Source organism: Oncorhynchus keta, chromosome 32 (genome assembly GCF_023373465.1).
Source record: "Oncorhynchus keta strain PuntledgeMale-10-30-2019 chromosome 32, Oket_V2, whole genome shotgun sequence".
Classification (NCBI taxonomy): domain Eukaryota; kingdom Metazoa; phylum Chordata; class Actinopteri; order Salmoniformes; family Salmonidae; genus Oncorhynchus; species Oncorhynchus keta.
Window position 1 is genome coordinate 23,062,163 of NC_068452.1, and position 16,394 is coordinate 23,078,556.

At 42.2% G+C, this 16,394-nt stretch overlaps 1 protein-coding gene across 1 annotated transcript; it reads left to right on the plus strand.

The window, feature by feature from the left end:
• The first annotated feature begins 365 nt into the window (after positions 1-365).
• On the plus strand, positions 366-15,074 carry micall2a (mical-like 2a). Its single transcript, XM_035770487.2, has 18 exons — positions 366-705; positions 1,565-1,613; positions 3,570-3,711; positions 4,114-4,292; positions 7,619-7,752; positions 7,834-8,340; positions 8,472-8,611; positions 9,206-9,404; positions 9,514-9,719; positions 9,839-9,949; positions 10,046-10,105; positions 10,262-10,326; positions 10,497-10,614; positions 11,718-11,820; positions 11,912-11,985; positions 12,115-12,229; positions 13,645-13,691; positions 13,772-15,074. Exons 1-18 carry the CDS (start codon positions 563-565, stop codon positions 13,852-13,854), a joined length of 2,475 nt encoding a protein of 824 aa, XP_035626380.1. The 5' UTR covers positions 366-562; the 3' UTR covers positions 13,855-15,074.
• Positions 15,075-16,394: the final 1,320 nt, after the last annotated feature.

A 16,394-nucleotide genomic window follows, 5' to 3' on the forward strand; every position in this document is an offset into this window, starting at 1 on the left:
TCTGCTCATTAGTGCGTTAATGTAGGCCTATAGCCTATTTTGTCCATGATAACTATTGATATTAAAACCACACAGACTTCAACAATAGTGTAAACATTGATTTTATATATATATATATATATATATATTATATACTTTTATGCCAATTATTACCTCTCTGAAATAGACTATTCAGGACATAATGCAAATGAATATTTAATAACCGGACAGACACTAAAAATGGCCGATTAATTGCCACACTATGATTATTAAAAAGTGCAATTATGTCACGGAGTAAAATGGTAATTAACAGCGTTAACTAGGCTACTGAACCAGAGCCTCGCCCCCTTGCGTCACGCCAATATACTTTTTCTTGAGGTATGCAATGGTAGCGTATCAGTCGCGAGCATCAGCTGATGATTGAACAGTTTGAACTGGCTTTTCTTTCTTGGTAATCGGTATCTTGCTTTCTACTACATGCACATCACCTGAAATAAGACATAACACCCACTGGTTGTATACTTCTCTTTGGTATATATTTTTTTCGGACGTCATTTATTTGACAGGACGCGCTCCGGGAAGGATGGCTGCCATCAAGGCGCTTCAACAGTGGTGCAAACTTCAGTGCAATGGGTACCGAGATGTGGCTATCATCAACATGACAACTTCTTTTAGGGACGGGTTGGCGTTCTGTGCGCTTATCCATAAATACAGACCGGACCTAATGTAAGCATTATAATGACTTAAAATATAGATTTGGGTGAACAATTGATGTTCATCAGGTGCAACAAATCATTACCAGCTGGAAACAATCAATAGGTCCAAACATTTCGATGGGTATTTGCTGTTAGCTTTAACGTTACAGTTAACTTGTAATATTTTGAATCATATTATGAATAACCGACCTCGGCGTTTCCCAAACTCCGTGCACTTTTTTGGTTTGTTGCCATAACAGCACACAGCTGATTCCGATGATCAAAGCTTGATTACGTGATTTGAATCAGCTGTGTAATGTTAGGGCGAAAACCAGAACGTGCAATGTTACCGAGTTTGGGAAACCTTGGCCTACTGTCGACGTACCTTATCATAACCAAACAGTTAATGTTTTTTTGTCATTTTGTCTTCTACTTTGCAAACACATTTTGTAGCTTAGGCTATAGCTTCAAATAATATATATATATTTTTTTAAAGTAATGTTGTCATGTAACGTTAGGCCTAATGTAATCCATCGAACACTACATAAAATAGAAATAAAGTGATATTTGTGATCATGTTCTATTTATTTTTAAGTGTTCCCAGTGGCTTCCTGTCAAACAATGGTGGCGGGAATCCCCCCTCTCCGGCGTCCTTTTAGCCAAAGGATTGACAAAATTTGGTTGATTTATTTTTTACTTTTATCTAACCTATATTTATCTAGGCAAACAGAAAGAAACCTCACAGCATAACCATTCCCACAAGATTTCTTGCTGTACTAGTGGACTAGAATATTATTTTGGATGTATCCCAGAAACCTGGTTTATTTTCCTTGAACCATTGATCAACCTCCACAATGTGAATTATTCATTTCCCTGTGTTCTATATTCAGAGACTACGACTCCTTGAATAAAGAGGATATTTTTGACAACAACAACTTGGTAAGATTTACTGTCTATTTATGCATGTAACATAATCACAGTTAAAGGTTGTACATTGACATGACCATACTGAACCGTTTGACCATCTTATCAGGAAGTCAGTTGGTTTGTGTTTGAGGGGATTGCATTGTTAGAAATGTATCAAGTCCTTTGTAACATTCAGGCCTATTTTTTTATTTATTAGCGAAGTCTCCAAAGGACTGGAATTGTGCACAAGTCAATTCATGGTTATTTTGATATATAGCTCAGAGGTCTGTCTCTTGAACTGGGGCAAACAAGTTTTGCTCTGAAGGGTGATGTTAAATGCAACTCGTGAAAAGAATGATGGCTCACCATAAATGTGACTTATTGCTTGTAGCATGCATAGCTTGTAGCATGCATAGTATGTAAACGCAGTGGCCAAATGCAGAACGTCTTTCCCAGTTGAAAACTGGACAAAATGTATTCCTAGGATTTCATGTCCCAGGCAAGGTTATTCAAATACCAACTGTAGTTTGGGAAACCATCTCTGCTAGGGGTGCTATGCAAGGTCTGTCCCATGTTGCTGTTATATTGTGAGGAGAATGTCATCTGCGAGTTGAATGGAGTGTGTCAAGTAAGTCTTACACTGTGTAAACAATTCACTTGGTAGTGACTGGCTAGTTACACTAATTTATATTGATACTTTGACCAATGCCAGCTTACTCTTTTTGGAATTATTTGACCAACTCTTTTGTCGTCTCCCTCCCCTCCCCTTATTTCCTTCACACCAGGAAGTGTGTTGGGATAAGAATGAGTCAAGCAGCTGCGACTTGTCCATAATTTAGTAATTCTCTCTGTGCTGGTTTCCTCAGTTTTTGAGGATTACAGACCTCATAGTGTTCTATGCACTCCAGGATCTGTTGCAAAACACTAGCTGCTAGTCGTGCCGATCCCCCACAGCGTCTGTTAAGAACCTGAGTACCAGAAGAGACTCCCTGGGTTATTCATTATGAATGAGGCTTACTGTTAGCCGTGGGCTACTCGATCCGCATGAAAAAGGTCCATTTACAAATGTTAGACAGTATGGTGAGACAACAGTGCTTGGGATGTTGCATAAGAAGGACGTGTTTTAAACCAGTGTATTTAAAAAAATAAAAAATTCTCTGTTTTAGTAACGCTAGTCTATTTGACCAACCAGCTAGGAAGGAATTCCCCCATGGTGGAGTCCAAACACCCATTTTTGTGTAGCTATTTATTTTTAGTCTGAGGTAGTCCTATACACATTGATAGTAATCCTCTGTATTTCATGACAAGGAGGTCCCAGTCCTTCATGTGTGTCTCAGGTTTCTCTCTGTGGTGTGTATATCTGTCACTGCAGACTACAAATATGCACTTGTCTTGTCCAGAATCTGTTTCGTTACGGTAACGCAACAATGGCCAATTCCGTTACTATTATACAGAGAATCTCAAATGTAGAAGTTGTTTGGCCTTTCTCCTCCTCCAACATGAACGGATATGCCGTTCTGCAAGGCTGTACTTTAACATTTTAATGAGCACGTCCAGGTTGATCCTGAACAATGCCCCGTTCTCCCTCCTTCCCAGGGCTGAGTGTGCACAGGAAATGTGCTATTCATTATTCACCCCCTGTCCAGACCTTCCTAGCATGGGGCCACAAACAGCTGCTGGCTGGACTTTACGATTTTCTATTTCTGAAGAGACCGTTTTGTCTGGCTTGTTTACAGTTAAATTAAGTAGCTGCTTTGTATATTAAGAAACCCTCCAGAACATTGGGAAAGTGTTAATCAAATTACGTATGATTTCTCCTTACTACCTCAGCTTTTTTAAAACATTTACAAAGCAAATGTTGTACATTTTTACAAACCGTAATGTGTTCTGCCTACTAGGGGGTACTCCAATACACCTGACGCCTCTAATTTTTGGCTCTCTATGGCTTTATGGTTGGTTATTAAAACAAGTGTTTTATTTTAAATTCAGGCTTTCCGGGTTGCAGAGGACAAGCTGGGGATCGCTGCTCTGCTGGATGCAGAGGACATGGTGGCCCTGAGGATCCCAGACCGACTGAGCGTCCTCACCTACGTCTCCCAGTACTACAACTACTTCCACGGACGCAACCCTAGTAAGACTGTCTGACTTGAGGCAGCTTTGTTACATTGGAGCACTAGCCTATATGTTGCACTATAAGTATTTCCTTTCCTGGTGAGGTGTTACTTAACGTGATTGTGTAAAGTACACAGGTGTCATGTCGTGTTAATTTGGGTGAAAACGTTGCTTCAAACCTGTTTAGTGTACTGTACTTATTCTTACAATCAGTAAATTTAAAACTTGGCTAATGTTTTTTGTTTTTTTCAAATTGTTTATAGTTATTGGTTTATAAGATGTTGTATATCCAAACTATTTGGATATCTAAACTGTTTCACATGCACAAAGCATCTCTACTGAGCTATTGGTTCATGTATCGTAGACTAGAGTATTGTGGCTCAACCCTCTGATTTCTGATGGCCAATGTCGTTTTTTCCAGTTGGAGGGGTGGGTGCTGTGAAAAGACCAGCAGAGGGCTCCAAGGAGGAGCCATGTGGAAAGAAGAATTTCCCAGTGGTGGCCAAAAACATGGTGTATAAAATGGCCATAGAGAATCGTCCACCTCCTTCTTCTCTCATGGTGAAAACCTCCCCCAAAGCAACCAGAGCTACTGTTCAGGTTAGAGGAGTACACATGTCTCTAATGTCTTTAAAATAAAATAAAACTTTTTATCAGATGTTTGACAGGTATACATTTTGGTGAACTACTGAATGTACGCTATATGTACAAAAGTATGTGGACACCCCTTCAAATTAGTGGATTTGGCCATTTCAGCCACACCCATTGCTGACAAGTGTATCAATTCAAGCACACAGCCATGCAATCTCTGTAGACAAACATTGGCAGTGGAATGGCCTTGCAGATCTCAGTGACTTTCAATGTGGCACAGTCATAGGCTGCCACCTTTCCAACACGTCAAGTCATAAATTGTCTGCTCTGCTAGAGCTGCCCCAGTCAACTGTAAGTGCTGTTATTATGAAGTGGAAATGTCAAGGAGCAACAACGGCTCAGCTGCGATGTGGTCAGCCACACAAGCTTACAGAATGGGACCGCTGAGTGCTGTAAGTGTGTAAAAATCATCTGTCCTCTGTTGCAACGCTCACGACCGAGTTCTAAACTGCCTCTGGAAGCGACATCAGCACAATAACTGTTTGTCAGGAGCTTCATGAAATGGGTTTACATGGCTGAGCGGCCACAAGCTTAAGATCGCAATGCCAAGCGTTGGCTCGAGTGGTGTAATGCTCGCCGCCTCTGGAGCAGTGGAAATGCTTTCTCTGGAGTGACGAATCAAAATCAAATCAAAAATGTTATTGGTCACATACACATGGTTAGCAGATGTTAATGCGAGCGTAGTGAAATGCTTCTAGTTCTGACCATGCAGTAATCTCTAACAAGTAATCTAACAAGTAATCTAACAATTTCACAACCACTACCTTATATACACACAAGTGTAAGGGAATGAATAAGAATATGTACATATAAATACATGGATGGCCGAATGGCATAGGTAAGATGCAGTAGATGGTACAGTATATACATATGAGATGTTTAATGTAGGGTATGTAAAGTGGCATTGTTTAAAGTGACTAGTGATACATTTATTACATCCAATTTTTAGTTATTAAAGAGATTTGAGTCCGTATGTTGGCAGCAGCAACTCAATGTTAGTGATGGCTGTTAGCCAGTCTGATGGCCTTGAGCTGGAAGCTGTTTTTTAGTCTCTCGGTCCCCTCTTTGATGCACCTGTACTGATCTCGCCTTCTGCATGATAGCGGGGTGAGAACAGACAGTGGCTCGGGTGGTTGTTGTCCTTGATCTTTATGGCCTTCCTGTGACATCGGGTGGTGTAGGTGTCCTGGAGGGCAGGTAGTTTGCCCCCGGTGATGGGCTGTGCAGACCTCACTACCCTCTGGAGAGCCTTACGGTTGTGGGTGGTGCAGTTGCTGTTCCAGGCGGTGATACAGCCCGACAGGATTCTCTCAATTGTGCATCTATAAAGGTTTGAATGACAAGCCAAATTTCTTCAGCCTTCTGAGGTTGAAGAGGCGCTTGTTGCGCCTTCTTCACCACGCTATCTGTGTGGGTGGACCATTTAAGTTTGTCCGTGATGTGTACGCAGAGGAACTTAAAGCTTTCCACCTTCTCCACTGCTGTCCTGTCGATGTGGATAGGGGAATGCTCTGTCTGCTGTTTTCTGAAGTCCATGATCATCTCCTTTGTTTTGTTGACACAGACCCCTGACCTTAACTCCATCTAACACCTTTGGAATGAATTGGCCTGCCAACTGCGAGCCAGGCCTCATTGCCCAACATCAGTGTCCAAACTCACTAATGCTGTTGTGGCTGAATGGAACCAAGTTCCTGCAGCAGTGTTCCAACATGTATTGGAAAGCCTTCCCAGAAGAGTGGAGGCTGTTATAGCAGTAAAGGGGGGACCAACTCCAAATGAATGCCCTTGATTTTGGAATGAGATGTTTGATGAGCAGGTGTCCACATACCTTTGGTCATGTAATGTATCTAAACTCAGCAAAAAAAAGAAACGACCCTGTCTTTCAAAGATATCTTCATTGTAAAGGGTTTAAACACTGTTTCCCATGCTCGTTCAATTAATCATAAACAATTAATCAACATGCACCTGTGGAACGGTCATACAGACACTAACAGCTTACAGATGGTAGACAATTAAGGTCACAGTTATGAAAACTTAGGACACTAAAGAGGCCTTTCTATTGACTCTGGAAAAACACCAAAAGAAAGATGCCCAGCGTCCCTGCTCATCTGCGTGAACGTGCCTTAGGCATGCTGCAAGGACTCATGAGGACTGCAGATGTGGCCAGGGCAATAAATTGCATTGTCCGTACTGTGAGACGTCTAAGACAGAGCTACAGGGAGACAGGACGGAAAGCTGATTGTCCTCGCAGTGGCAGACCACGTAACAATATCGGTACATACGAACATCACACCCGCGGGACAGGTACAGGATGGCAACAACTGCCCAAGTTACACCAGAAATGCACAATCCCTCCATCAGTGCTCAGACTGTCCGGTTTGTAGACCTGTTGTAAGGCAGGTACTCACCAGACATCACCGTCAACAACGTTGCCTATGGGCACAAACCACCGTCGCTGGACCAGACCGGACTGGCAAAAAGTGCTCTTCACTGACTGTTTTGTCTCACCAGGGGTGATGGTTGGGTTTGAGTTTATCGTTGAAGGAATGAGTGTTACACCAAGGCCTGTACTCTGAAGTGGGAGTGATTTGGTGGAAGGTCCTTCATGGTCTTGGACGGTGTGTCACAGCATCATAGGACTGAGCTTGTTGTCATTGCAGGCATATCTCAACGCTGTGCATTAGTTACAGGGAAGGCCTCCACCTACCTCATGTGGTACCCTTCCTGCAGGCTCATTTTGACATGACCCTCCAGCATGACAATGCCACCAGCCATATGGCTTGTTTTGTGTGTGATTTCCTGCAATACAGGAATGGCAGTGTTCTGCCATGGCCAGCAAAAGAGCCCGGACCTTGTCTGAGATCTGTTGGATCGGAGGGTGAGGGCTAGCCCCCCCCCCCCAGAAATGTCTGTGAACTTGCAGGTGCCTTGGTGGAAGAGTGGGGTAACATCTCACAGCAAGAAGTGATAAAGCTGGTGCAGTCCATGTGGAGATGCACTGCAGTACTTAATGCAGCTGGTTGCCACACCAGATACTGACTGTTACTTTTGACCCACCCCCCCTTTGTTCAGGGACACATTTAATTTCTGTTAGTCACATGTCTATGGAACTTGTTCAGTATGTCTCAGCTGTTGAATCTTGTGTAAATATTTATATGAACATGACATATTTTTGTAGAAAATAAACGCAGTTGACAGACTTTAAAAAAAAAAAAAGTTTTTACATGAGTACATGACAAACGCTTACCGGTATTTGTTCTCTCTCCCCTCCACAGAAGACTGATGTATTGGTGGAGAGCTCCAATAAGACGGGCGCTCTCAGCAGTAAATGTGTTGTGTGCAAATGCCACGTTCATCTGGTCCAACGGCACTTCATCGATGGGAAGCTTTATCACAGGAGCTGCTTCAAGTAAATGTCCGCTTTAAACAGACAGCAGCTCCATCATTATGGTTAAAACATGTTGATACCTTTTGTTGCACCTTTCACCAGGTGCAGTGAATGCTCCAACGTCCTCCTGGCTGGGGCCTATAAACCAGGGAAGGAGCCAGGTTGCTTCATCTGTAATGACCACCAGAACACCAAGAATGACTACAACAAGCCTCCCTCTGGGCTTGTCATCCAGACCGGATGCCCAAGTGCCAACGTTGAATCCAAAAGTGACACCAGCAGAGTCCAGTCTGTGTCCCGCCCCACCTCTGTGCCTTTGACTCCCATCAAGGGTGTCTTGAAGCCCGTGGAGACCACCACCCCAGCTCCCCAACCCTGGACCAGCTCAGCCCAGAGAACCCAGGCAGCACGGCAGAGGTTCTTCCAGTCATCTTCCTCCACCCCAGAGGTCCCCTCCAGCAGCCAGAAGCCCTCCGTACTGCGAAGTGTGCCCCTGAGTCCTGAGGAAGAGAAGAACCGAGCCAGGGCCGTCATTACCAAGAAACTAGTTGAGGCGAACTGCAACAACAATAACACCAGATACTTTGTTATCCGACCAGCAGAAAGGAGGTGAGAAAAGGCTTACGTGTTTACCTACAGGCTTTTAGTCTTCAAGTGTGCAAAGTTCATCTAATTTTGTGGATATCAGCTAATATTACATGTACATTTCCAAACCTAATGGTGATAGTATTGCTTCCCAGGTTTGAAGATATGGTAAGCTCAGATGACCTCCCCAGCTGGAAGCAGGCTGAATGTGGGCCAGGCACAGCAGGACAACAAAGCCACAAAGCCGTCAACAAAGCCAGAGCCAGACCAACAACCGTATCCTCCACCATCAAAGGCACGCTTTTTCAATTACACTTCATTTTCAGAACTTTTTAATCACGATCATGTTTTTACAATGGGTCATAAGGGAAACTTCAAAAGCTGGAACGCTTTCGATTACCTTGTTAAAACAAGGGTGTAGCCGCGAACAGCATTTCCATACAGTTTAACAAAAGTCTATTTTAAGAGCATGAAAATAAGATGAGCTGCTAGTGCATTAGCAGTCTTCACTAACAACCTTTTTTAATTTGGACATCCCAGCTTGTTTAGCCCTCTTTAATGTTTATTTTTTTAACACTAAATTGATTTGTAGAATTTGATAATGAGCTTGAATAATAGTCTCCTTTCAAAATGTATTTCTTTGGCAGTAAATGCAGACCGTGCAGAGGCTCCTGTTAACTGGCGATCAAAGCTCAAGCCTGTTAAAAATGGACCAGGACTGAAGTAAGTTTGGACTGCTCATCAGTTATCTATTTATTAACCACTTTCTTTCTAATCCTGTACATCCACACAAAGGGAAGGCAGGTATTGTCACCCGGGTGAGAGATTAAATTATATATCTGATCTGGAGAGCTAACCAGTTGGGCATCTCATGTATCCACACCTCCAGCCTGCGGATTCATCCTGCCTCGCCCTGCTCTGTTATGGCTGACTGGCTCAAATTGCAGCCACTCTCCTCCCCCATCCTCACAAGTCCCAAGGAGTGCTATGGCTGAAATGAACCCTAGTGCACCACTAACTAGTTTCCCAGAATTCCCCCTGATGACCCCCTCCACTGTTTTCTCACCTCCATTATTTCTAAATATAAGGTGAGGCTGAATGTTCTTCTTGTACTTACTGTATGTTCAATCCAAAATGGTTGATTTCAGGGGAAAGTCCAATATTTTCCTGTTCCTTACATGCACCCTCTTTCTCCAGAACCTCTGACTCTGAAAACCAAGCGATCATTGTTGAGCAACCCAAACCTGAAGCCATCTTGAAGTCTCTTGCTACTAGTATCGTCGTCAACATCCGCTCTACCTCTCCTCCGATTCCCCCACCGGCCTTCAACCCTCCTCCACCTGGCCCGGTGTCTCACAGAGCTCCGTCTCCCAAGCAGCCCCATTGCGGCTCTGGAGACTTGGGTACATGCTTTTTATTATCCTCTATATTTGGCAGAGTAGTGATTACTCAATCATTTGATACCCTAAACATTTTCAAAGACTTGTTGGGATTTAAAATTATATTGCGCTTCACCTTCTAGGTAGTAAAAATGGGAATTATTCTACTCCTCTGTTGTCCACTCCTCCCCTGGTTCCTGTCTGGCACAGGGTTCCCACTCCAAATAAGCCTCACCACAGCTTTGCAGGATCGGGTAAAGACAAGAAATCCATTCAGTGATTGTATTGCCACAATATATTTGTAATCTATATATTGCAGTTTATTAATCTGTTACATTTTGTTTTTTTAGGCTCAACGGATGGCAATTCTCCCCCTATATCTCCTAAACAGCTTCGCCAGAGCTCCACAGGTTAGACTGGGCCTTCACTTTCTATTACCAGACATTGTCTCAACCATTGTTTTCATCTTCTTTTTTTTTACATGTCCTATCTTGTTTATTTTCTGAAGTTAAGTCTTGATTGTCAGCCATTAAATATGTAATAATCCTCTTTCATCTACCTCTTAGGCACCAAAAATGGAAAATATTTGTCACCCACAAACACCTCCCAGTCTGAAATGAGGTCACCCTCTGTAAGTTATGTCTCATTCATAAAGAGTGGCATGTTACTAGAGCTTATCAGAGGAAATAACTATCCTATGTGATAATGTCAAATTCTTATAACATTTTCATGTCAGTTAAATAATTACGCAGGATTAGCAATTGACACCATGGGGTTTTTCTTTGTTTTGTTCAATGTAAGTCCCATCATATCCCCATGGACCAGATAGTGAAGGAGCTGCGTGATATTGAAGACATCCTGGGTGACTTGGAGAGGAAGGGAGTGGAGATGGAGAAGAGGCTTCGCAGCTGTGAGGAAGGTACTTTCCATTGAACTTCCCTTTACTCCCAGTGTCCCGCCCTCTGTTGATGTTGACTAATAGCGATTGCCAGTGGGAGGGAGGTCTTCTGCATACACTTTCTTGCTTTGCCATTTTAGTTAGGTTATTGGTTTTGGGACTGGTCTGACTTTTGAAGGACTTAAAGGACAAGTGATTCTGCACATAGTTATGTTAAAGAAGACTGACCATGTTTCATCCTTAACTGGGTCTTTTGTCATGACAGGATTTTGAAGGACACCATGGGAGAATCTCAATTGCCTGCTTCTCCTCAACCCGTTGGATGAGAAAGCCAGAAGCCCCTCCCCTCTGACCTTCTCCAATGGGTTTTGAGAAGGGGAGAGTGTGCAATTGAGATTCTCCCCTTCTATCAAAGTTTATTTCCAAGTAAACTTCCAAATAGACCAGCCTTTATGATTAGATATTTATTAATGTACTTCAATTCAAATGGCCCAGTCCCTCCACTATTCTCAGTTTTGAGTTGTGCTCTGATGGTGAGCATTTTATCCCTGCAGCCCACCTGGGACTTTACACAGGAATCCAAACCCACACAGCCTGGAGGGGAGAGGTGTGACTGGCGAACAGGTTCCATTTCCCTCCTCTACGGCCCAATGAGGCGAGAGGCAGGCACTGCCCACATGAGGGCACCTTCTCCCTCTCTGATACTATCCATCTCCCTTGAGCGATAGCGAGGTGGTGGTGAAGATCTGACCAGCCCCAGAGACTGGCTGTGGCTGCAAACAGAGCAGGAGCAGTAGGGGGCCTGATTGCTCTGCTCAAGGTCACCATCTGGGCACAGTTATATTAATATTATTATCTGGTTCACTGCTTTACTCCCTCCCTTACATGCACCTGTCTGTCCTGCTGATAGGAGGCAGGGGGAGTTAATGGGACACTCTTCTCTCTCAGCCCAGTTTGTACTATTGGTTGTGGCTGGTGTGTTTGTATACCCACAGCCCTTAGGCACTGACAAAGGCTCAATGTGCATGTTGGACTGGAACACTGATTTTTTTTTTTGTTCATATGTCCTGAACAAATAGATGTTATTTTATGTATTGCCAATGAACTTCACTGGCCTTTTGCAGAGGGCAAGGGGGACATTTTGATGGACCCTCTGATGGTTGACTGGTTCAACCTGATCCAAAAGAAGCAGACATGCATTAGGAGGGAGTCGGAGCTTGTGTACATGTGAGTACTTGTCAAGTTTAAATGTTACCCAAATCTATCTGCACTATTTTGGGTTTACAATGGCTTAAAAATCACTTATTGCATTTGTCAGAGCTAAGACTCAAGACCTGGAGGAGCAGCAGCCTGGGGTGGAGGGTGAGCTGCGCAGACTGATGGAGAAACCAGGTAGGAGGCACAATGTTCACACAGCACCTCAACTGTTCACTTTACATCCCCCTAACAGATCAGCAGCTACCATGTTGTAGTGTAGTGCTCCTATGTCTAACATAGGTCTTCTTATCTCTGGTGTCACAGATCATCTGAAGTCGACAGAGGAGCTTCGGCGAGAGAGCAGTCTGATGGAGAGGCTGATGGAGATTGTGAACGGTAGAAACGCCATTATAGAAGGACTGGATGAAGACAGGCTCAGGTAGGGAAATAGCACAACTTTATTGCTTGCACAATTTGATGCGAGTTGTGACTGGAGGTCGACCGATTAATCGGAATGGCCGATTAATTAGGTCCGATTTCAAGTTTTCATAACAATCGGAAATCAGTATTTTTGTATACCTTTATTTTACTAGGCAAGTCAGTTAAGAACACATTCTTATTTTCAATGACTGCCTAGGAACGGTGGGTTAACTGCCTCGTTTAGGGGCAGAACGACAGATTTTCACCTTGTCAGCTCGGGATCCAATCTTACAACCTTAGTTAACTAGTCCAACGCAATAACAACCTGCCTCTCTCTCTCGTTGCACTCCACGAGGAGACTGCCTGTTATGCGAATGCAGTAAGCCAAGGTAAGTTGCTAGCTAGCATTAAACTTATCTTATAATAAACAATCAATCATAATCACTAGTTAACTACACATGGTTGATATTACTAGATATTATCTAGCGTGTCCTGTGTTGCATATAATCTGACTGAGCATAAAAGTATCTGACTGAGTGGTGGTAGGCAGAAGCAGGTGCGTAAACATCAATTCAAAAAGCACTTTCGTACGTTTTGCCAGCAGCTCTTCGTGGTGCGTCAAGCATTGCCCTGTTTATGACTTCAAGCCTATCAACTCCCAAGATGAGGCTGGTGTAACCGAAGTGAAATGGGTAACTAGTTAGCGCGTGCTAATTGAGTTTCAAACATCACTCGCTCTGAGCCTTCTAGTGGTTGTTCCCCTTGCTCTGCATGGGTAACGCTGCTTCGATGGTGGTCGTTGTGTTGCTGGTTCGAGCCCAGGGAGGAGCGAGGAGAGGGACGGAAGCTATACTGTTACACTGGCAATACTAAAGTGCCTATAAGAACATCCAATAGTCAAAGGTTAATGAAATACAAATGGTATAGAGGGAAGTAGTCCTATAATCCCTATAACTACAACCTAAAACTTCTTACCTGGGAATATTGAAGACTCGTGTTAAAAGGAACCACCAGCTTTCATATGTTCTGCGCAAGGAACGGAAACGTTAGCTTTCTTATATAGCACGTATTGCACTTTTACTTCTCCAACACTTTGTTTTTGCATTATTTAAACCAAATGGAACATATTTCATTATTTACTTGAGGCTAAATTGATTTTATTGATGTATTATATTAAGTTAAAATAAGTGTTCATTCAGTATTGTTGTAATTGTTACTATAAATACAAAATCGGACGATTAATCGGTATCTGCTTTTTTGGTCCTCCAAATAATCTGTATCGGCGTTGAAAAATCAGTCGGTCGACCTCTAGTTGTGAACCATTTTTATTTTTTTAATGTGAAGAGCATTTCAATATCTGCAATGGTCTCAAGCGGTCACTGAGGTCAAGCTGGATGTGTAACTTGAAAAACCTAAACATTTTCTCTATTTTAGGGAAGATGAAGAGGATCAGCAGTTGAATGAAATGATGCAGACTCTTGGTGAGTATTTTAAAATGCCCCTGTCTTTAAACCCTGGGATGTTCCTTAATGTCATTTTCTCTCTTTGTTCTGGTGGACAGGACTTAAAAAATCCAAAATCAAGAGGAAGTCCTTCAAAATGCTGTTCAGACGAAAAAGTAGTAAAAAGGTCGCCGTGTTTTGATTGTTCTACCCTGCTCTGGGGGGTGTATGCGTTTCCCAATGTGTCTGGATTGTATTTAAATAGGGTTTATATTTTCAAGTGCGTGTGTACACCAACTTGTGTTCATGCTGGTATTGGAGTTGTGCTAATAAGTAACAAGATTGTCTGTTGCTCATCCTGAAAGATCTGAAGGTCAAAGACCAACTTTTTTTCAGGAACTTATCAGATCAAGTTGGGGTTTCGTCGCAAAGGTTTATTTAGAAGTGCTTTTTGTTTGAGAAGATTCCAGGCTTTCACTCTTCATTTAGTGTTCAGTTGTTCTTGAGATGGGTCTCATGACACTTGACGGATCATAATGTGCTGTTTTTGTCCCTTGTAAGGTGTGGTGTATATCTAAGATCACAATTTATTAGCTCATGGTTTGCTTAACTTTGTAACTTTTTCCCCCCCACACATCTAGTTTGGGATTGTTGTGAAGAGGTGTTCAAGAGTCACTGTTAGAATGAGTCAAATGCAAAATGATGTAACTGGTGTTGTTGCACCGGATAATGGTGAAGTAGAATCCATATCACTGTGATTTAAGAAGTTAGTATCAAAAGAAGAGTGCCTTTATGGGTGATGTTTTTAGCTCCAGTATGTCTATTTTAATACCAATGTATTTTATTATGCTTCCAAAAAGTATGTTATTACAAACCGTAACATTTTGAGTGGAATCTGTCTAGACCAGTGAAGTGGTGAGCAGCGTGTTCTACACTGCCACAATTAAAGGCTGTATTTCTCCTGTCGTGCTGTAGGTGGCACCATGGTTTTACCTTATAGAAACCAGTCAGGAACCTGAATCCAATTCGCCACAGTACAGACAGTTAATTTCTTTGCTAATTTTATAAATGCTGCAAAAAGTTCCAACTCTGCTGATGCAATAACATTGTGAAAGCTTACGTAGAGCAGTAGCTTATGCACAGGAAAAGGCTTATAGACTAGTGGTTGTATTGAGCTTTTAATCTTAAACCTGGTTTAATTAAACATACATTAGTATAGAATGATCTACTGAAGCATTGTTTTAAGTAAACATTGTTGGCATTTGGCGTCATCTTTGAAACTGCTGTTTGTGAGGTATGCACAGGTCCCAGTGTCTCGTGACTTTAAAAAATTGGAAGGAATGTGAAATGAATCTGTACATAATGTGTATTTATATTTTTAATTGAAATGAGTTTGCTGTCCAATAAATAATTTGAACATCCTTTCTTTTGAAAGCACTCGTATCTAACTTTTTAAGTTTAAGTTGGCCTTTAAGCAATTATCGGCCATGATATTTTATATTTTCAATTAACATGTTCCTTCAACTATAGGGGATGTATGTTGAATTGATTTCTTTACATGTGAGAGACTGTTCAGTTCCTAATGAAAAATCTTAACCGATCCTTGAGTTCTATCTCATAGAAGCACAAAGTTACAGCCTGATTTTTACCGTACAGATCAGTCCTCAATCCAACGTGTGTTGGTTCTGGACCAGCTATGCCGGGACACTACTTAAGTATCAAAACTCAGAAGTTATTGTTCAGAGCTACATAATTTTCTGCATTTAATGTGGGTTTTAGGGAAGGCATCAAGATAATTTGTTCACGTCAACATATTTGCAGCTACTTATAAACAACATATCCCCAATTGAAGATGCATGAAATTGTGATCATGAACTTGGAACGGCATCTTTCAAGCTGAGAGGAACTGGGGATGGTATTGGTGCAGTACACCATGCGTGATGTGGGTGACAGTCAAGACAGAATACGTGTGATAGAGTTAATTAAAGCTTTGCGCCCCATCTACTGCAAATGCTTGCGCTTCTGCAATTAAGAATCAAAGGCGAGGGCTTAGTGTCAGGGGGGTGTCTAATACATGGTTTTAACAGGAATGGGACCTGATTTGCCAGGCTCCTAGCGACAAGCATTAACAACGGCCTCAAATTAGAGGGACATTAATATTCATAAGTAAAACAATTCGTCCTGTGAATGTGCTGAAACAAAATCCTCTGAGGTGAGCCCTTGTCCACGCTGTCCATCAAAATATGTCTTTACTGATGGAGTGGTTCATCTTTATGAAAGGGTGGCAATGTGTTGTACTGGCTCTAACAAAATACACATGTTATACTGACTGACTTCAGGGTTTTACATTCAATTAATTGAAATGTATTTTTTATATGGATTTGTGCTATACTCTACAGACAGGTATTCGTACCAGTAAATCTCAATGTGGAGGATCGTGAGATATTATGGCATGGAAGAACATTGTATTGCATGTTTTACAATCAAGTACACTACCCATCTATAGTGTAATTTATATTTTATCATTTTAGCCATAATTGCTATAGTTACATTGCACCAGTAAGTATTTTTGAGGACCTGTGTTAAAAACCCCTCTGTGTAAAATCTGTGTGTCTGTGTGTGTGTGCGTTGTACTCATTCAGAGTGCCAGAGTCTCTGCCACTAGCTTGTAATTATGATCCTCGAGGTAATTTTATCAGGCTCATTAGCTCTGATGAGTAAACGAGAAGCGTGCCTCTAATT

What these genes read in the sequence shown, in the direction of transcription:
- micall2a (XM_035770487.2), top strand. Translation starts at nt 563, where the DNA reads ATGGCTGCCATCAAGGCGCTTCAACAGTGGTGCAAACTTCAGTGCAAT. An exon ending in CTTCCACGGACGCAACCCTA is followed by an intron (nt 3,712 to 4,113) that starts GTAAGACTGTCT and finishes CGTTTTTTCCAG; the next exon opens with TTGGAGGGGTGGGTGCTGTG. An exon ending in GCTTCGCCAGAGCTCCACAG is followed by an intron (nt 10,106 to 10,261) that starts GTTAGACTGGGC and finishes TCTACCTCTTAG; the next exon opens with GCACCAAAAATGGAAAATAT.